Below are 21,784 nucleotides of genomic sequence, written 5' to 3'. Positions count from 1 at the left end.
AGCATTGAATGTCAGAACGGTGCACTGTGGGTAGCTATCCCACAGTTCCCGCAGTCCCCACCGCCCATTGGAATTCTGGGCAAAAACATTCTCACAGGTGTTTCTGTGTGTGTGTCGTCAGTCGCTCCTCCCTCCGTGAAAGCTATGGCAGACAGTCGTTTCATGCCTTTTTGGCATGCAGATGCCATACTGCTTTCAGCAGATGGTGCAGTACGGTGCACCGCTTCTCTCTTGGTACTATGAATCCACCTCGCATTTCCTTTCATCTTTCTATGTAATCTCTATAAGTATCTACTCTTTCTCTTCCTCATCGATCGCTTCCGCTGCCAACTCTGCTTGGCCATCATGAACCAAGTGTCACAGCTTCTGCTGCCAACTCTGTTCTCCTGCTCTTGCTGCACTACTGAGCTTCTCCATGTTGTCTGTCCTGGGCTCCTGCCTCCATGAAAGCTACAGAAGACAACCATTTCTTGCCTTTTTCAGCTATCGTGAACCAAACAGCACCTCTTCTGCTGCCACTCTGCTCTCCTATGTTTCATGCCCTTTTTCCAGGATTACCCATGCAGGTGCCATAGCGCAGCAAGCATGGAGCCCGAATTAGATCTCCGCTGCAATTTTGACCACTGTAAATACCTCGCGCATTATCCAGCAGTATGTGCAGTACCTGCAAAACTGGGCGAGGAAGCAACAATAGCGCGATTACTATACTGATGAAGAGATGGACACAGATGTTCCTAGAAGCACGGCATGTGGCAATTGGGAGATCAATGGTGAATGCTGATGCAGGTCATGTAGTGGAACGACCAATGTCTGGCCCCGAGAAACAACACAAACTGTGGGAACAACAATACGTGTTGCAGGTCTGGAGATTCCCGCGGTGGCTGTGAACTTTCGTAATCAAAAGGGAACTTTTCATGGAATTTGTGTCTTGCTTCCCTGCCCTGAAATGCAAAGACAACAAAAATGAAGAGCACCCTCACAGGGGAGAAAGTGGACTGGCCACAGCCCTTGGAAGCTGTGCAATGCCAACAGCTACCGGTCCAGTCCAGGAATTCAGTATGAGTGGAGCAAAGCTACTGTGGGGCTGCGTGATCCAAGTAGCCAGTGCAACATGGACTAGCTGCTATCGAAAGGGTATTGACTTTGGAAACGTAACAGACTATTGTGAATGTTTAATGGCGCTGGGTCCCTAACTGCGGTGGGTATCAATAGATGGAAAGAGCATATCTCCTATCGTGGCTGCGGAAACACCCGAGAGCCAGATACATAAACTGCAAGGATCAATTTTCCCATGGGCTGCACAGCACTAGGGAACTCACAAGAGACTTTTTAAAACTGATATTAAAACATGATAGACTGGAAAGGTGCTCTGACACTCGTAAAAGCAGAACTCTGCCTGTTATGAAACAGCTGCAAGAAGGGACTTCTTCCACCAAAAACCAGAAGTAACTGTGGGAATTTGAAAATGCCATTCGTTATAACTTAGGACCCAGCCTAGCCACCTTAAAGCCATGAGCTGCATGAGGACTGTACAACATCAGCACAACCGGACAATAGTAAGGAGCAGTTGTCAACTATAGGCCTGAACACAGTGCAGAATGCTATAGAATGTGCTTTAGATGTTGAAAGGCGCTGGCCAGCAGTACGGACATCGGTAGATCCAGCACAACCAATATACCAATTGTAAATTGCTGCTATCTATGGTGTGCTCCAACAATATCTATGAAGTAAAGGGGAGACTTGTTATGGCGGGAAATGGAAGTTGAGGCAACTCGCCTAGCAGCCAATTCATACACCAGACAACAGGGTGATTAAGAGGCCAGCAAGCCGAGCAAGCACAGAGAAGCTTCAAAGTCAGTTTCATGACTGAGCAGGGTACAGTGTGACAGTGGTGTTTGTTCTCTTGAAGTACCCGCCCCCTATAATAATCATGAAAAGGAAATAGAAAGTAACAAATTGTTTAAAAAACAGTCGTATTATTTGTGGCAGCCAAAGTGACAGAAATCAGAGGTAACGGGTGGGTGGGTAATTGTGTTGGGGGGGGGGGAGGAAAGAAGGACAATCCCAAGAAACCAAATCAAAATTTCAGATAATGCCAGCTTTCGCGCTTGTGCAGTCTCTGGGTTAGTGTGTTGTCCCTGTACCTCCCTCCCCCCTTCCCCCCCCACCGCCCCCCGTGTTCTTGGGCATCTGGGTGAGGAGGCTATGGAACTTGGGGAGGAGGGAGGGCAATTATACAGGGGCTGCAGCGGCAGTCTGTGGTCTTGCTGCCTTTCCCGCATTAGATCCACCACACAGAGGAGCATGTCAGTTTGTTCCCCCATGATCTTGACCATAGCATCCTGCCTGCTCTCATCGTGCACGTCCGTCCTCTCTTCATGTTCATTTAACACTTTACGGGACTCTGCAATTGTTTGCCTCCGCGCATTCAGCTGGGCCCTATCAGTACAGGAGGAATGCATGAGCTTAGCAAACATGTCATCCCGAGTTCGTTTTTTCTGCCTTCTAATCTGGACCAGCTTCTGGGACGGAGTAGATGGGGCTGCGTTGAAACATTTGCACCTGTGGGGGGAGAAAAAGGGAGGGTAGTATTTTAAAAGATACATTTTAGAGAACAAAGGGGACACTCTCTCAGTGAAACAGGCAATTCATAGTACACAGCACATGTTCTTTCTGTACAAAGCTGCATTTTGCCTTTTATACTGAAGTGCCTGCCACTTTGGTGTGAGTAAGCCATCGCACGCGGCTGGGCAACAGAATTCAGCTTGCAGGCAGCCATGGTAAGCCCTAGGGGCACACGGGGTTCTGCTTCTTCCGCATTCATTTGAATGCTTTCAAACTGCCAGGCCAGCTTTCCCATAGCAAGCAATGCCTAGTGGGTTTGCCATGTAAAAGGAGGGCCTGGTGGACTCTCTGGGATGATCGCTTCACACAACCACCACACCTTCCTCCCTCTACACACACACCGTGTGGCTCCAATGAGGCTCTGAGCAGGAATGAGCCCTTTAAACTAAATGCAAACAGGCCAGCGCAGCTGGGTTTCCCCCCACTCCCCACTGCATGGCTCTGATCAGGCTCTCGCTCACCAGAAGTGCCTTCTCCAGGGTCGTGGTCCAGGAGCCTGCACTGGGAGTCAGGGGAGGCTATTGGCTCCAGCATTAAGAATAGTTCCTGGCTATAGGGGAAAATGAATTCCCCACTTGCTACCTGTGCACTGTTCTTCTCCTCTTCGTCCTCCAATAACTTATCCTCCTCGCTCCATCCAACTCCCCGCTTGCAGGTGTCCATGGACAGTGGTGGGGTAGTGGTGGCGTCACCCCCTCATAATTGCATGCAGCTCACGGTAGAAACAGCATGTATGGGGCTGTGACCCAGAGTGCCCGTTTGCCTCCCTGGCTTTTTGGTACGCTTGCCTGAGCTCCTTGATTTTTTGTACGACATTGATCTGTGTCCCTGGAGTAGCCTCTTTCCGTCATGGCCCTGGAGACTTTAGTGTACGTATTTGCGTTTCTTGTTTTGGAACGTACTTCTGCCATAACAGATTCGTCTCCCCAACATGCGATGAGATCCAGTACCTCCTGTCTAGACCATGCTGGAACTCGTCTGCGAATCTGGGACTGCGTAGTCTCTTGTGATGATGGACTCTGCATGGTCTCCTGTGATGGTGGACTGTGCTGATGATGACCAAACAGGAAATAAAATTCAAAAGTTCCTGGGACTTTTACTGCCTGTGACGAAGTGGGAATGTTTTTAATGTTTTCTCTGAATACTGTGTGAGCGGCTCAGGTTCCCCTATGCATTTCTTGAGTGTGCACAGAGAATGGCTGACACCCTGCCTCCTGGAAACTAATGGCCTGGACCTCTCCCCTGCAAAGTTGTCAAGTAAAGGTGTTGAAGAACAAAGAGGTCAGGTGACCTCCTGATCCAGGAAAGAGACAAAGGGAGAGGAGGGGCTGGAGAGTCTCAGTTTGGAACCGGCTGGAAAAATGGAGGGGAGCCCAGATGGGGCTCTGGCCTCCCTGGGATCCCCCAAGATGGACCTCACTTAGGGGGTCCTGTTATCTGTACCTACAAGACCTGTCTTGGACTGTGTTCCTGTTGTCTAAATAAACCTTCTGTTTTACTGGCTGACTGAGAGTCATGGTGAATCACAGGAAGCCGGGGGTGCAGGGTCTTGTCTCTCCCAAACTGTGACAATGCCTACCTGGCTAGTGCATTGGAGTTGAGAGTGTTGTCCAGAGTGGTCACAAGGGAGCATTATGGGATAGCTCCCAGAGACCAATAACATTGAACTGCGTCCACAGTTCCTGTAACCCGGAACTGCGATCTCAATTTAGCACTACTCCACTTGCTGAAGTGGAGTACAGAAATTGGATTAAAGAGCCCTTTAAATCGAAAAAAACGGTTTGGTCGTGTGGACAGAATCAGTTTCATTTCAAATTAACTCGGCTAATTCTGAAATAACTACGTACTGTAGACCAGGCCTAAGTTTGTAAGGGCACTGAACGTGTTAAGATCAGCTGAAAATGCGTTTTGCTTTTATTTCATTTGGCCAAATCTGACATGTTCTGCTTTGATTTAAAATCTATCTTTCATCGTTAATAAATCTGTTTGTTTATTCTACCTGAAGCAGTGCATTTGGTTTGGAGCATGTCAGAAATTCCCCTTGGGATAACAAGCCTGGTACATATCAATTTCTTTGATTAAACTGATGAACTCATATAAGCTTGCAGCATCCAGCGGGCATAACTGGACACTGCAAGATGGAGGTTCCTAGGGTTGTGTCTAGGACCAGAGATATTGGCTAGTGTCATTTGGTTGCACAATCCAAGGAGCAGCTTACATGCTAGAGGCTGTGCATGAACAGTCTGGGAGCAGGGGTTCTCACAGCAGAGCAAGGTAAGGCTGGCTCCTAGAGTCAAGGATTGGAGAGGCCTAGTAGATCACCAGTCCAGATAACACCAGAGGGGAACGTCACAATCGCATCCTGTTCCAGCATTGATAGAATCATAGAATATCAGAGTTGGAAGGGACCTCAGGAGGTCATCTAGTCCAACCCCCTGCCCAAAGCAGGACCAATCCCCAACTAAATCATCCCAGCCAGGGCTTTGTCAAACCTGACCTTGAAAACCTCTAAGGAAGGAGATTCCTACACACCTCCCGGGTAACCCATTCCAGTGCTTCACCACCTCCATAGTGAAAAGTTTTTCCTAATATCCAATTTAAACCTCCCCTACTGTAATTTGAGACCATTACTTCTTGTTCTGTCATCTGCTACAACTGCGAACAGTCCTAGATCTATCCTCTTTGTACCCCCTTTTGGTAGTTGAAAGCAGCTATCAAATCCCCCTCAGTCTTCTCTTCACAGATAAATAATCCCAGTTCCTTCAGCCTCTCCTCATAAATCATGTGCTTCCACCGCCTAATCATTTTTGTTACTCTCCACTGGACTCTTTCCAATTTTTCCACATCTTCTGTAGACGCAGTACTCTAGATGAGGCTCATCAATGCCGAATAGAGGGGAATGATCACGTCCCTCGATCTACTGGCAATGCTCCCACTTATACAGCCCAAAATGCCATTAGTCTCTTGGCACACAAGTGCACTTTTCATACAACTGTAATCCTATGTTCCTTTTCTGCAGAACTGCTTGTGGAGCCATTCGGTCCTAGTCTGTAGCAGTGCATTGGATTCTTCCATCCTATCCTATCCCTCCCTCCAGTGTGTCTACCAGTCCCTCCAGTGCAGTCCACGCCATCCTCTCAATCATTAATGAACTATTTGAACAAAAACCGGGCCCCAGGACCAACCCTTGAGTACTCCATTTGATACCGGCTGCCAACTAGACATGGAGCCATTGATCACTACCCATTGAGCCTGTTGATCTAGCCAGATTTCTCATCCACCTCATAGTCCATTCATCCACCCATACTTCTTTAACTTGCTGGCAAGAATAGTGTGGGAGATCTTATCAAAGTTTTGCTAAAGTCAAGGAATAACACATCCACTGCTTTCCCTCATCCACAGAGCCAGTTATCTCCTCATAGGAGGCAATTAGGTTAGTCAGGCTGACTTGCCCTTGGTGAATTCATGCTGACTGTTCCTTGATCACTTTCCTCTCTCTAGTGCTTCAGAATTGATCCCTTGAGGACTGTCCATGATTTTTTCAGGGACTGAGGAGAGGCTGACTAGCCTGTAGTTCTCCAGATCCTCCTTCTTCCCTTTTTTAAAGATGGCACTACATTAGCCTTTTTCTAGTAATCCAGGACCTCCTCAATCACCATTATGTTTTTTCAAAGATAATGGCCAATGGCTCTGCGATCACATCTGCCAACTCCTTTAGCACCCTCAGATGCATTTCATCCAGCCCCATGGACTTGTGCTCATCCAGCTTTTCTAAATAGTCCTGAACCACTTCTTTCTCCACAGAGGGCTGGTCACCTCCTCCCCATACTGTGCTGCCCAGTGCAGCAGTCGGGGAGCTGACCTTGATTGTGAAGACAGGGGCAAAAAAAGCATTGAGTACATTAGCTTTCTCCACATCCTCTGTCACTAGTTTGCCTCCCCCATTCAGTAAGGGGCCCATATATTCCCTGACCTTCATCTTCTTGCTAACATACCTGTAGAAACCATTCTACATGTTACTCTTAACATCCCTTGCTAGCTACAAATCAAGTGTGATTTGGCCTTCCTGATTTCACTCCTGCAGCCTGAGCAGTATTTTTATACTCCTCCCTGCTCATTTGTCCAGTCTTCCACTTCTTGTAACCTTCTTTTTTGTGTTTAAGATCAGCAAGGATTTCACTGTTAAGCCAAGCTGGTCGCCTGCCGTATTTACTATTCTTTCTACACATCAGGATGGTTTGTTTCTGCAACCTCAATAAGGATTCTTTAAAATACAGCCAGCTCTCCTGGACTCCTTTCCCCCTCATGTTATTCTCCCAGGAGCAGTAGCGTATCTAGGGGGTGAGCGGGGTAGTGGCCATTCTCCCACTGAGCACAAGTAGCGCCTTTTCAATTTCTCGGCACCTTTTTAATTTTTACTCACCCAGCGGCACTCCAGGTCTTCGGTGGCACTTTGGCAGCGGGCCCTTCACTCACTCCAGGCCCGCTGCTCTTCACTGGCCGAAATGCCACTGAAGACCCGTGGAGTGAGTGAAGGTCCCACCACCGAGGTTCTGCTGAAGACCTGGAGCGCCACCCCATGACTAAAAGTGCCACTGGGTGAGTAAAATCATCGCAGCGGATGGCGCCTTTTTTTGTGATTGCTCCCCCTTTGCATTTATCAACATTAAATTTCATCTGCCATTTTGTTGCCCAGTCACCCAGTTTTGAGCGATCCTCAGTCTGCCTGGGCCTTAACCAGGTCCGGCTCCAGGGTTTTTGCTGCCTCAAGCAGAAAACAACCCAACCAAACAAAAAACAAACCGCGATCATGATCTGCGAGAGCTCTGCCGCTTGTCTTCGGCGGCAGGTCTTTCGCTCCGAGAGGGAGTGAGGGATCCACCGCTGAATTGCTGCCGAAGAGCCGGATGTGCCGCCTCTTCCCTGTGGCCGCCCCAAGCACCTGCTTGATGGGCTGGTGCATGGAGCCGGCCCTGGTCTTAACTATCTTTAGTAATTTTGTATCATTTGCAAATTTTGCCACCTCACTGTTTATCCCTTTTCCCAGATGATTTATGAATATGTTAAATAGGACTGGTCCCAGAACAGACCCCTGGGGGACACAACTATTTACCTCTCTCCATTCTGAAAACACACCATTTATTCCTACCCTTTGTTTCCTATCTTTTAACCGGTTACCAAGCTATGAGAGCACCTTCCTCTTATCCCATGACAGCTTACTTTGTGTAAGAGCTTTTGGTGGGGGAACTTGTCAAAGACTTTCTGAATACTGAAGTACACTATATCCACTGGATCTCCTTGGTCCACCTGTTTGCAGACCCTCCTCAAAGAATTCTAGTAGATTGGTGAGGCATGATGTCCCTTTACTAAAACCATGTTGATTTTCCGGAACGAATTATGTTAATCTAGATGTCTGACAATATTGTTCTTTAGTACAGTGTCAAACCAGTTTGCTCAGGAGCGAAGTCAGGCTTACAGGCCTGTAATTGTGGGCTCACCTCTGGAGCCCTTTTAAAAATGCACACTGCTGTAACAGTGCTTTACACTGGTTGAAGGGTGGCACTTTGCACTGGTGTAAACGGGCTTTAGGCTGGCGCAGCTACTGGAGTAAAAAAACCCCTAATCAAACAGCTGCGCCAGCAAAGCCGCCAAGCGCACGCCACGCCCCAGCCACGCAGTCCGGGGGAAGCCCCAAGTTGCGCAGACCTCGCCCCGGCGCAGCACAGACACGCGCACGGGAGCCGCCGCAGCGCGTGCTTACGCCGAAGTCCCACCCTCCTGAGGCGTCATTCTTAGCCATTAGGGTAACATGAACCAATCAGAGCGCAGAGCGTAGGAACAGCTGGGCCGGGATTCGCGACTCCTCTCTCATCCAATCATTCCAAGCCAACTGAAGGAGTGACAGGCTGGACGCCCTATGAGCGGCGAGGCGGGGCGCGCACGAGAAGGCAGCGTACGGGCGGAGGAGGTCGGTGCCATGGCGGAGAGCGATTGGGACACGGTCACGGTGCTGCGCAAGAAGGGGCCGAGCGCGGCCCAGGCCAAGTCCAAGCAGGTCAGGGGGGTGCCCGGGGCCGGGGCGGCCGAGCGGGGCCTGTCAGGCGCGGCCCTCAGCCCCGTGCGCCCCCCCCCGACCGGCGGGGTTCGGGGCGGAGCCCCGAGCGGGAGCTCCGCGCGGGCGGGGGGTGAGGGGCCTCAGGCGGGCAGGGCCGGCCTAGCTCCGGCTGCCTCGGCGCCGCTCCGCTGAGCCCGACTGGGCTCCCCTCGCGCCCGCCATGTGGGCTCTGAACGGGGCGTGGGTCGCTGGCTGGTGCCGGGCGCCACGGCGTCTCCCCTCGGGCTCGCTGCGTTCGGGCCCCGGCCGCAGGCCAGTGCCAGGAGACTTTGTGCCCTCGGCGAAACTTCCGTCTGATGCCGCCCCCCCCCCCCCCCCCCCCCCCCCCCGTTCCCGGCGGCCAGGTCCACCCGGTTCTCCCTTCGGCGGCCAGGTGTCACGGAGTCCCCCCACGCTGCAGATCGGCTCATCGGGCTCGGGCTCAGCCCGGCCCATCAGCTCACTGAGGGGCAAATCCCAGTGAGCCTTCCTAGCCCCCAGGGCCAGCCGGGCCCAGGGGCTGCTCCTCAGACCAGGTTCCCCCGTCCCGCCCCCTGAACTCCCCTGGAGGGTGCGGCGCCTGTCAGCACGCCCCGCCCATGGAGGAGCCAGCACGGTGTCGGGGGGGGGCAGCAGCAGCCCTGCAAAGGTGGCGGTGCTGCTAGTGGGGACCAGCTGTGCCTCCTGCCCAGGCTGTGGCCTGGTCTTCCTCCCTCCCCTGCAGCGGATTCATGTGGGTGGTGGTCCCTGTGTGCCCCCCAGCTGCTCCCCTCACCACACTCGGGCTCTGTGGCTCCCGGGAGTGTGAGCTGCCGCTACTGCCCCTCTCAGAGCAGGCTCAGGGCTCTGTGCCCTGGCAGTGCCTCACATGCCCAGGAGCTGCAGAGCCTGAGTGTGGTGAGCGGGGAGCTGGGGGGGGCACAGGGGAGCTGTTGCCTGCATGTATCCGCTGCAGCCTGCAGAAGCCCAGGGGGGTGCCGGGCTGCAGGATGAGTGGGGGTGTGGCTGCTTCCTGCTAGCAGGGCTGCTGCCCCCCTGCGCTGCGCCGGCTTCTCCATGGCTGGGCTCACCGCCACTGCAAGCGGCATACTCTGGCTCTCTGGTGCCTCCGGAAGGTGGCTCCTTCCTGCTGAGCCAGGGCACTGCTTTTTGGTGCCTGCAACCATTTGGTGCCCATGGCAACCACCTAGTTTGCCTAGTGGTTGCACTGGCCCTGCTGGCCCGGGGGGTACTCCTTGTCAGCTCTGGGACAGTGGGACTTGCACTAGTGCTCTCTAACTGGGCTTGTGAAGATGAGTGGAAGTATAGATCCCTTTTTGCACCAAAATAATCTGCTTTGGAGTACTTGCATTGCTCACCGCCCAAAACACATTTTGGAAGTGGGCTGGATATTTCCTGCTAGCGAGGGCCTTTTGTTTAGGGCATAACTGTACTGAATGGCATACTCTAATATAAGTATCAGAGGGTTAGCCGTATTAGTCTGGATCTGTAAAAGCAGCAGAGAGTCCTGTGGCACCTTATAGACTGACAGACGTATTGGAGTATGAGGTTTCGTGGATGAATACCCACTTCATTGGATGCATGCGACAAAGTGGGTATTCACCTGCAAAAGCTCATGCTCCAATACATCTTTTACTCTATAAGGTGCCACAGGACTCTTTTCTGCTTATACTCTAATACAGTGGTTCTTAACCAGGGGTCTGGGGCCCTCTGGGACCTGTGAGCAGGTTTCAAGGGGGCTGCCAAGCAGTACCAGCATCAGACTCACTGGGGCCCGGGGCAGAAAGCTGAAGCCCCATTGCTTGGGGCCAAAGTCTGAGGCCCCAAACCCAGCCACCTGGGGCTGAAGCCTGAGCAACTTAGCTTTGGGAGGCCCCCTGTGGTGTACGGCCCTGGGCAATTGCCCTGCTTGCTACCCCCAAACGCAGGCCGTGGCTTTTATATGCAGAAAACCAGTTATTGTAGCACAGGTAGGCCATGAGGTTTTTATAGCATGGGGGGGCTCAGAAAGAAAAAGGTTGAGAACCTGTGTTCTAATAAACAGTACTGAATGCAGAATCATGTCAATGCTCTGATGTAGCACAGTTGGAAAGAGTGTAAAATAGAAAAGGGATTTTTGTCTAGTTTGGTTTTTTCCATTGCTGACACATGGGGTAGGCTTTTTTCTAATAACTTGGTGTCTGTGCAGTAAGATTGATGTACCTAGATTATTGTACGGTGACAAATTGCTGCTGTTCTCTTGTGACAGCTTGGTGCTTTCCATGTTTTTTGCTGAAAAGACAGAATTGACGTTTTGAGGCTTCACTCTTATCCAGGAAAAGCAGTGACTTGGCAATAGAATGTTACACCTTGGATTGCTACTTCTAGTAGGAATAAGAAGGAATACAGCTGGAAATACAGAATTGCAGATTATATAGCTCATCTTTTAATATATGATCCTGCTAACCAGGCTGAGAGGGGCATTTGGCACAGATTCTAAAAAAATTAATCTCTCTTAAGCTCCTTCAGTGTTGCATTGGCTTGTTCCTGTGTGCGTTCAGACATTCAGTGGCTTTCAAAGGTCTCTAACTTTAACAGTTCACTTACTGTATATTAAAAAGAATATTTCAAAACTACTGTGCATCAAAGAAGCTGGCTGATGCAACATAATTGGGAGGAGCTTCAACAAGTATAAACTACTTAGAGTGTATGCCCTGCCCCAACCTCAATGGAAGGAGCCTTTGACTCACATCTGATGCTGCAGTTCGCCTATTGTCTCTTTCACTTTCAAGGATTTTTGTGACTGTACTACAGCTTTGGGAAGAAGAATCTGCAAACTGCCCACATGCATATTACTTATTTCACATGTGGGTTCATTGCCTGAAGACAGCCATGTAGCTATTTCGTGCAACTACTGTTGAGTGGCAGTAAAAACAAACACAGAATTCCTAACTGATAACAGCCCATCTGTGTACAGTTGTACAAAACACCTGTATGATAATCATCTCTTAGCTATTTCTTAATCATCTGTCACCTTGATGCTTTTGCTCTTTGTGGTACAGCAACTGAATACCAAGTTCTGTGACCTTTGCCTATCATCTGTTTGTTCCTAGGTAACTCTAAAAGTTCCAGGCTGAAACCAGAGCATGTAGTTTTGGTATCAGTGGAGATAAGTACTTATCTTATCTAACTTGTACTTAGTTTGAGTTTGTGTTAGTAATACTAATGGTTAGTGCTGCATTTTGTTTCTTGGCTACTTCAGAAATAACCATCTATAGTCTAAGTATCAGAGAGATAGCTGTGTTAGTCTGTATTCACAAAAACAGCGAGGAGTCCAGTGGCACCTTAAAGACTGAGTATGTCTGCACTACGAAATTAGGTTGAATTGATAGAAGTCGATTTCTGAGAAATCGATTTTATACAGTCAATTGTCTCCCCACTTAAGACCATTAACTTGGCAGAATGCGTCCACAGTACCAAGGCTAGCATCAACTTCCAGAACATTGCACGGTGGGTAGCTATCCTGCAGTCTCCGCCGCCCATTGGAATTCTAGATTGAGCTCCCAATGCCTGATGGTGCAAAAGCATTGTCATGGGTGGTTCTGAGTAAATGTTGTCAAGCCCCCCCCCCCCAGTGAAAGCAATGGCAATAAATCGTTTCTCGCCTTTTTTCCTGGGTTACCCGTGCAGACGCCATACCACGGCAAGCAGGGAGCCCGCTCAGCTCACCGTCACCATATGTCTCCTGGGTGCTGCCAGATGTGGTACTGCATTGCTACATAGCAGCAGCTCATTGCCTTTTGGCAGCAGATGGTGTATTACGACTGATAGCCCTCATCATTGTCTCCTGGGAGCTCTTTTAGCTGACCTCGGTGAGGTTGGTCGGGCCGCCTGGACATAAATGTTAAATGACGATGGCCAGCAGTCATACTGCACCGTCTGCTGCCAGCCTAAGATGTATAAGAGAGATGGAGTGGATCAAAACAATAAAGAGACCAGATTTGTTTTGTATTCATTTGCTCCCCCCTCCCTTCATGAATAGTGGCAGGAGGGATAGCTCAGTGGTTTGAGCATTGGCCTGCTAAACCTAGGGTTGTAAGTTCAATCCTTGAGGGGGCCATTCTGTGTGACAGCCCTGTAAGCCATGTTGTCAGTCGCCCCTCCCTCCATCAGAGCAACAGCAGACAATCCTTTCACACCTTTTTCAGCGCAGACGCAATAGCATGGCAAGTATGGAGACCACTCAGATCACTGCCGCAATTATGAACACTGTAAACACCATGCGTGTTATCCTGCAGTATATGCAGAACCAGAACCTGCAAAAGCAAAACCCGGCGAGAAGGCGACAGCTGCATGTTGACAAGAGTGATGAGGACATGAACACAGACTTCTCTCAATGAACGGGCCCTGGCAATGTGGACATCCATGGTCTTAATGGAGCAGGTTCATGCCGTGGAACACTGATTCTGGGCCCGGGAAACAAGCACAGACTGGTGGGACCGCATAGTTTTGCAGGTGTGGGACAATTCCCAGTGGTTGTGAAACTTTTGCATGTGTAAGTGCACCTTCATGGAAGTTTGTGACTTGCTTTCCCCTGCCCTGAAGTGCAAAAATACCAAGAGGAGAGCAGCTCTCGCTGTTCACAAGCGAGTGGTGATAGCCCTGTGGAAGCTTGCAATGCCAGACAGCTACCGGTGAGTCAGGCATCAATTTGGAGTGGGCAAAGCTACTGTGGGGGCTGCTATGATCCAAGGAGCCAGTGCAGTCAGAGCTGCTGATATCAAGGGTAGTGACTCTGGGAAATGTGCAGGTCATAATGGATGACTTTGCTGCAATGGGATTACCTAACTGTGGTGGTGCGATAGACGGAACCCATATCCCTATCTTGGTACAGGAGCACCAAGCCAGCGAGTACATAAACTGAAAGGGGTACTTTTCAATGGTGCTGCAAGCACTGGTGGATCAGAAGGGACGTTTCACCAACATTAACATGAGAGGGCTGGGAAAGGTACATGACGGTTGCATCTTCAGGAACTGTGGTCTGTTTCAAAAGCTGCAGCAAGGAACCTTCTTCCCAGACCAGAAAATAACCATTGGGATGTTGAAATGCCTATAGTGGTCCTTGGGGACCCAGCCTACCCCTTAATGCCATGGCTCATGAGGCCGTACACAGGCAACCCCTGGACAGTAGTCAGGAGCTGTTCAACTATAGGCAGAGCAAGTGCAGAATGGTGGTAGAATGTACATTTGGACGTTTAAAAGCACGCTGGTGCAGTTCACTGACTTGGATAGACCTCAGCCAAACCAGTATTCCCATTGCTGTTACCGCTTGTTGTGCGCTCCACGATATCTGTGAGAATAAGGTGGAGACGTTTATGGCGGGGTGGGAGGTTGAGGCAAATCGCCGGGGCGCTGATTACGCGCAGCCAGACACCGGGGCAGTTAGCAGAGTACAGGAGGACGCGGTGCGCATCAGAGAAGCTTTGAAAACCAGTTTCATGACTGGCCAGGCTATGGTGTGAAAATTCTGTTTTTCTTGGTGACCCTCCTCCCTACCCTTCGTTCACTCTACTTCCCTGTAAGCTAACCACCCTCCCCTCCCCCCTTCAATCAGTGCTTGCAGAGGCAATAAAGTCATTGTTGCTTCACATTCATGCATTCTTTATTAATTCATCACACAAATGGGGGATAACTGTCAACATAGCCTAGGTGGGGTGGGAGAGGAGGGAAGCACCGGGTCACACTGCACTTTAAAACTTATTGAATGCCAGCTTTCTGTTGCTTGGGCAGTCCTCTGGGTTGGAGTGGTTGGGTGCCCGGAGTCCCCGCCACCATGTTCTTGGGCGTCTGGGTGAGAAGGCTATGGAACTTGGGGAGGAGGACTGTTGGTTACACAGGGGCTGTAGCGGCGGTCTGTTCTCAAGCTGCCTTTCCTGAACCTCAGCCATATGCTGGAGCATATCAGTTTGTTCCTCCAGTAGTCTCAGCATTGCCTTTTGCCTTCTGTCACCACCTATCATCTTCAGTCTGCCACCTGTCCTCGCATTCATATTGTGTTTTCCTGGACTCTGACATTGTCTGCCGCCACGCATTCTGCTGGGCTCTTTCAGCGTGGGAGGACTGCATAAGCTCGGAGAACATTTCATTGTGAATGCATTTTTTTCACCTTCTAATCTTCGCTAGCCTCTGTGAAGGAGAAGGTAGTGTGAGCGTTGAAACATATGCAGCTGATGGAGGAAGAAAAAGGGAGAGTGGTAGTTAAAAATACACGTTTTAGAGAACTATGGGTAAGACTTTTTCACTGTAAACCTTGCTATTAACATTACATAGCACATGTGCTTTCGATACAAGGTCGCATTTTGCCTCTTATTGAGGGTATGCCGGTTTGGTGTGAGAGATTTTTCACGCAGGGCCGGGCAACAGAATTTGGCTTGCAGGCAGCCATGGTAAGATAGTCTTTTTGCTTCTTTAACCTTCATAACATGTGGGAATGCTTTCAAACAGCAGCGCCCTCATTTCCCATACCAAGCAGCCGTTGGGTTGGCCATTTAAAATGAGTTGACCATTTAAAATGAGGAGGGGCTGCGGTTTTTGGGTTAACCCAACTAAATCCCCTCTCCACACACACACCCAATTCTCTGGGATGATTGCTTCACCCCTCCCCCCCACCGTGTGGCTAACAGCGGGGAACATTTCTGTTCAGCCACAGGCAAACAGCCCAGCAGGAACAGGCACCTCTGAATGTCCCCTTAATAAAAGCACCCTATTTCAGCCAGGTGACCAGGAATGATATCACTCTCCTGAGGATAACACAGAGAGATAAAGAACGGGATGCTGTTTGAATGCCAGCAAACACCAGGATCATATGCTGCCATGCTTTGTTATGCAATGATTCCAGATTACATGGTACTGGCCTGGCGTGGTAAAGTGTCCTACCATGGAGGACGGAATAAGGCTGCCCTCCCCAGAAACCTTTAGCAAAGGCTTTGGGAATACATCCAGGAGAGCTTTATGGAGATGTCCCTGGAGGATTTCTGCTCCATCCCCAGACATGTTAAGATTTTTCCAGTAGCTGTACAGGCCGTGAATGCCAGGGCAAATTAATCATTAAACATGCTTGCTTTTAAACCACGTATAATATTTACAAAGGTACACTCACCAGAGGTCCTTTGTCCACCTGATGGGTCCAGGAGGCAGCCTTGGGTGGGTTTGGGGCATACTGACTCCAGGTCCAGGGTGAGAAACAGTTCCTGGCTGTCGAGTGAAATGGTTTCTCCGCTTCCTTGCTGTGAGCTATCTTCCTTGTCCCCAAAACCTGCATCCCTGTTGTGTGCTACTCCATTGATGGAGTCAAAGCACAGGGGTGGGGTAGTGATGGCTGCACCACCTAGAATGGCACGCGGCATGTCTGGGGCTCTGACCCAGAGCGGCCATTTGCCTCTGGGTTTTTTTGGTAAGCTTGCTTCAGCTCTTTAAGCTTCACGTGGCACTGCTGCAGGTCCCTGTTATAGCCTCTATCCTTCATGCCCTTTGAGATTTTTTTCAAATGTTTGGGCATTTTGTCTTTTGGAACACATTTTGGAACATTTTAGTCAAACACAAGTCCAGTGGGACTGCATCTACACTTCAAAGCAATAGAGATTGAACCCTGGGTCCCAGCTTGACTCAAATTCAGACCCTTCACCCCCGAGGGGTCCTGGGACTCTGGATCAGAGCCCTGGGTTAGGGGCACCTGCCCTCCCCCCAAGCTTCATACCATATTGGGTGCAGTTTGCAGCAGGAGGGAAGATGCTGCCCCTCCTCTTCTCCGTTGTCTTCTACTAGGGCTGCGGCTGGCCAAGCTGTTCCCCTGTGTAGTTGGTCTCACTAAGCTGGGGTGAGAGGACAGGGCCTGTCTGTGCTGCTGCCTCTGACTCAGGAATTGGTGCTTCAGTTGCTGCTATACTGAAAAAGTGCTTGGTGTGCTGACACACTCACTCAGGCACACACTTAATCTCCCTCACACATTCCCCCCAACGCTTCCCTTCTCCCTCATACACTAGTGGTGGTGATGTTACTTCTTGGTACTTTCCATCAAAATGCACATATATTCTCTGTATCTTTTTCTTTCAAAGTTCATTAAGAGCTACAGTGCTGTTACTTTAGTTTTTTGACTGGTCTGTCTGTTTCATAGTTTTTCTTTCTTATGCTTAAATTTAATTCTTTCTGTAGTGGGTTCTAAAATGCTTAACCCTTCCTGGCTGGAGTAATTATCATTATTATTTACCATGTTGAGCTTTGTCAATCACTATTTAAAGTGATACAATCAAATAATATCCTGCTAGAATGTAAATTTAGCTTGTACTCACTTTAACAATACCAGTTTAGAAAAAAAATTAGCTAAACACATAACTTAAGACACACTGCAGATGAAAGTTATTTATTTTCAAATAATATTTTTAGTTATATGTGTAAAATAACTTAAAATTCATGAGACAATAAATGCAGTTCCAAGTCTGATACTAATAGTAATGGAGTTAAATGTTAGTGACTCACGTAATTACTGATCACAATCATGTACAAATGACAAAATAATTAGAAAATTTTCCCATTCTTAATAAGAGAGAAACATAATCAAATGTTAAAATTAAATACATTTTTAGTGGTGTGAAAACAATTAACTAAAATTGAGTAGATAGTGGCAGTAACACAGAGTGTCTGTAGAGAAAGGAAGCATATTTTATTTATTTTTATTTATCTCTACTAAAGATAGTGTACAAAGTATCAGAGGTGTTCCTGATAGCTTGTACGGCTCCAGAATTGGTACCTCAAGGCTTGGGATTGGGAATATTTTGTGATATTGTCTCCTGATTTTTCTAAATTTACATATAAACTTAAAATATGGCTTTAATTGGGGGTTGTATATTTTTTCTTTATATATTAATTATCTGATAGATACAGTACTCCTAATTTCTAAAAGTGTCTACACTACAAAGTTAAGTCGATTTTATGTAAATTGACATTGATCCTCCGATTTAAGCAAGTCGATATTGTGTGTCCCCACTACGCTCATTGTGTTAGGAGAGTGCATCCTCACTGGCAGGGCTTGCATCAACACACGGAATAGTGCACTATGGGTAGCTATCCCACAGTGCATGGAGCCAAGTGGAATTTGGGGTTGGGCTTACAGTGCTTCATGGGACCAAAACATTTGCACAAGTGGTTATAACATGGTGTTAGCCTCTCTCCCTGAAATCAACGGCAAAGAAACCAAGCCTTTTTTTGTGCCTTTTTTCCTAAGCCTGGATTACCCATGCAGATGCCATAGCACAGCAAGCATGGACTCCAATCAGCTGTACACTGTTGTTGTGAGCATTACAAACACCTCATGTCTTATCCTGCAGTATATACTCAGCAGGAGCTGCCGCATGGAACAATGTGATGCCACACAAGCAGCCTTGCTGGAAGCCATGGACTGGAGCAATTTGCAGATGCTGGTAACAGTCGCGAATCATCTTGACAAGGTGGAATGCCACTTCTGGGCCCAAGAAACAAGCACTGACTGGTGGAACCACATAGTTATGCAGCTATGGGATGGCAAGCAGTTGCTGCAGAACTTTCAGATGTGTAAGGCCACTTTCATGGAACTGTTTGAGGAGCTTTCCCCAGCCCTAAAGCACAGCAATAGTAAAATGAGAGCTGCTCTGACAGTTGAGAAGCAAGTGGCGATAGCTCTCTGGAAGCTTCCAATGCCAAACTGCTACCGATCAGTGGGGAATCAGTTCAGAGTGGGTGTATCTGCTGTGGGGTCTGCTATGATCCAAGTTTCCAGGGCAATCAATAGACTTCTGCTACGAAGGGTAGTGACTGTGAGCAACGTGCAGGGCATAGGGAACTGCATAGTGACAAAATTATCCACTAACTGCAATGGAGCTATAGATGGAACGCATATCCCTATCTTGGCACCAGACCACCTTGCCAAAGACTACATAAACTGAACTTTTCAATGGTATTGCAAGCGCTGGTAGATCACAGGGGCCGTTTCACCGACATCAATGTGGGATGGTCGGGGAAAGGTGCATGATGCTTGCATCTTTAGGAACTCTAGTCTGTTCTGGAAGATGCAAGCAGGGACTCTTTTCCAGACTGCAAAATAAGCATCGGTGATATTGAAATGCCAGTCATGATCCTGGGAGACCCAGCCTACCCCATGCTCCCATGGCTCATGAAGCCATACACAGGCAGCCTAGATAACAGTTAAGGACCAGCTCAACCATAGGCTGAGCAAGTGCAGAAAGGTGGTGGAATGAGCCTTTGGATATTTAAAAGGCTGCTGGCGTTGTTTGCTTACTAAAGTAGACCTCAGTGAAAGCAATATCCCCATTGTTGTTACTGCCTGCTGCGTATTCCATAATATCTAAAACGAAGAGAGAGAAGTTTCTGGCAGGATGGAGGGTCAAGGCAGATCACTTGGCAGCCAATTCTGAGCAGCCAGATTCCAGGACAATAAGAGCACTTGGAGGGGCTGTGCGTCTCCATGAGGCTTTGCAAACTAGTTTCAGCAATGTGACCCACAATAATGTGACACTTACGTGTGGTGTTCCTTGCCAAGCTGCCCCCTTCATTGCATTTTTCTCCCCTGTAAACTCCACCCCCACTCACCACAGTGTGCTGAATGAATAAAGAGCCTTCTCCTGTGAGGGAATGGGCTCCAGAGTTCAAAAACAGTTCTTGGCTGTTTGGGGAGAATGCGAGGAAGGCAAGTGGAGAATCTATTTTCCTCCCTTTCCTCGTCAACAGTGTCATCGTTGTTGCCCGAGGTCACTCAGGGCTCCTGGGAGGTATCCACAGAGCATTTTGAGGTAGTGGTGGGGTCGCCACCAAGAATCACATGCAGCTCCTCATATAAGTGGCATGTCTGTGGCTCAGAACCAGCGCAACTATTCACCTCCCTTATCTTCTGGTAGGTTTGCTGAAGTGCCTTTATTTTCGTGTGGCACTGCTGCGTGTCTCTGGTGTAGCACTTTTCCTACATGCCCTGCATGATTTTGGCAAAGATGTCAGCATTTCTTCTGCTGGATCGGAGCTCTGCCTGCACAGACTCTTCTCCCCACACAGCAATAAGATCCAGCATCTCCTGCGTACTCTATGCTGGTGCACATTTGTGGCCTTGAGCATCCATGGTCAGCTGTGCTGATGAGCTCTCCATGCTGATCAAACAGGAAGTGAAAATTCAAAAGTTTCCAGGGCTTTATAGGGAGGCGACTGTTTCCTGTGTACCTGGCTGATGTGCAGTGGAGTTGAAAGTGCTCTCCAGAGTGGTCAAAATGGAGCAGTTTGGTACACCTCCTGGAGGCCAATTCATTCAAATTATGTACTAATTATACACTATCTCCATGTCGACCCTTGGATGTCAAATCAAGCACTATGCCTCTCATGGAGGTGGAGTACAGAAGTGAACATTACAGGTCCCTTAGGTCAACGGAAGGGAACTCAGTAGTGTAGACACATATTATTAAATAGGTCAACATTAGCCATGTTAGATCAAACTTTGTAGCGTAGACCAGGCCCAAGTTATCTGCAAAAAACTTAGTTATCAGATGCCTAAGTAGCCACTCGAGTCGTGGATAAAGTTGCTGTCTTCTCCTGTCCCCCTCCCCCAATCTGTCTTCTCCTGCCCTGGGTTCGCACAATTTATGTTGATTATGCTTGAGCATGAGTTTGAACCTTGGGCTTAAATTGCAGTCTAGACATACCTCTAGACAACAGCGTTTAAAAGAGAACTGGATAAATTCATGGAGGTTAAGTCCACTAATGGCTATTAGCCAGGATAGGTAAAGAATGGTGTCCCTAGCCTCTGTTTGCCAGAGGGTGGAGATGGCTGGCTGGAGAGAGATCACCTGTGTTCTATGCTAGCCCATTTTACATTGCTTTCTCCAGTAATAGGAACCATAGAGTAATGTTTCTTTCTCATACTGGATGAAGGAAGATTAAAATCCACATAACAATTTTTTTCTCCAGGACATCCAAAATGTCTCAGTTAATATGGAGAGTTCTTCCACTGTACTTCTCAGAACTAATAAATCTCCTCTCCAGCTGGCAAAGCAGGCTACTTCCTCCCCTCTCCTTTGGTAGCAGAATTGTTGCTGGTTGCCTGGATACTTGCTCAGGGAGGATTTTTTTGCTAGCAGCTTGGCTGTTTGTGGATGATAAATCCATTCTTTGTTAGTGTTTAAATAGAGGTCTGTGCCTTATGTTAATGGAACTAATCTTGATAAAGTTAAATTTCTTATTTCTAGGCAATCTTAGCAGCGCAGAGAAGAGGAGAAGATGTAGAGACCTCCAAGAAATGTAGGTATTTCTTTTGGGGGGGGGGGGTAAGGAAGGACAGGTTCATGTTTTCCTTTAACTTCATGGTAACCCCTGTCACAGTGTTAGAGTTAATTGCGCACACACACCCCAGCCTTCCTCAAGAGTACCCGCTTCAGATTTCAGGCTCCCAACCCTTGCCTCTCTCAGGCAGGGATGCTTATCTCTCTTCCCCCCACAGACTGAGGATTTAGGCTTTTTGCAGTACCTCTGCACTTCTGTGATTTCCCAAGCACTGTTTAGCCTTTCTCCAGGGGTTACAACAGTGTGTACTAGTTACAAAGCAAATTGCATTTAATAGGAGGGTGAAAGCATTACAGAGGGAGCATGTTAAACAAATAGAAGTTCCCATATGCATGGTAAAAGCTTACCGAAGGTCACCATTCATCCTAGGCGGCTCTAATAAGCCAAAAGTCTTTCTAATCCTTCTGCAAGGGTTCCTTCCCATCCGCTCTCTTAGACAGAAGGTTGTGGCCATTTCTTGAATTAGAAAGAAGACACCCGTGTCAGTTTAATCTCAGTGGTTTTTTTTAATCCAAAAACCTTTTCATTGTCTGGTCTCTGGAAAACCCAGTGTGATCCATTTATATCCCAACCTCCCCAGGGGTGATACCTCTCTGGAGGTGGGTGTTTGCATCCTGAGTGATTCACCTTAATCCCACTGGCCACCAAACAGCTGATTGGTGGTGGGTGGGAGGGAGAGTTGCTGATCAGTTGGACTATTTCTCTACCCCCCCT

General features: G+C 48.5%; 1 protein-coding gene across 1 annotated transcript in view; it reads left to right on the top strand.

The window, feature by feature from the left end:
• Positions 1-8,547: 8,547 nt before the first annotated feature.
• Positions 8,548-21,784, top strand: part of EDF1 (endothelial differentiation related factor 1) — a 21,025-nt gene continuing 7,788 nt past the window's right edge. Inside the window, exons 1-2 of the mRNA XM_032770785.2 lie at positions 8,548-8,680; positions 20,977-21,028. Of these exons, the coding sequence (XP_032626676.2) occupies positions 8,603-8,680; positions 20,977-21,028 (130 nt within the window). The 5' untranslated portion in view covers positions 8,548-8,602. The remainder of the gene's footprint in view (positions 8,681-20,976; positions 21,029-21,784) is intronic.

Source organism: Chelonoidis abingdonii, chromosome 24, assembly GCF_003597395.2.
Source record: "Chelonoidis abingdonii isolate Lonesome George chromosome 24, CheloAbing_2.0, whole genome shotgun sequence".
Taxonomy (NCBI): Eukaryota; Metazoa; Chordata; order Testudines; family Testudinidae; genus Chelonoidis; species Chelonoidis abingdonii.
Note: the sequence above shows the minus strand (reverse complement) of the source record. Positions and strands in the feature narration are given on the sequence as shown.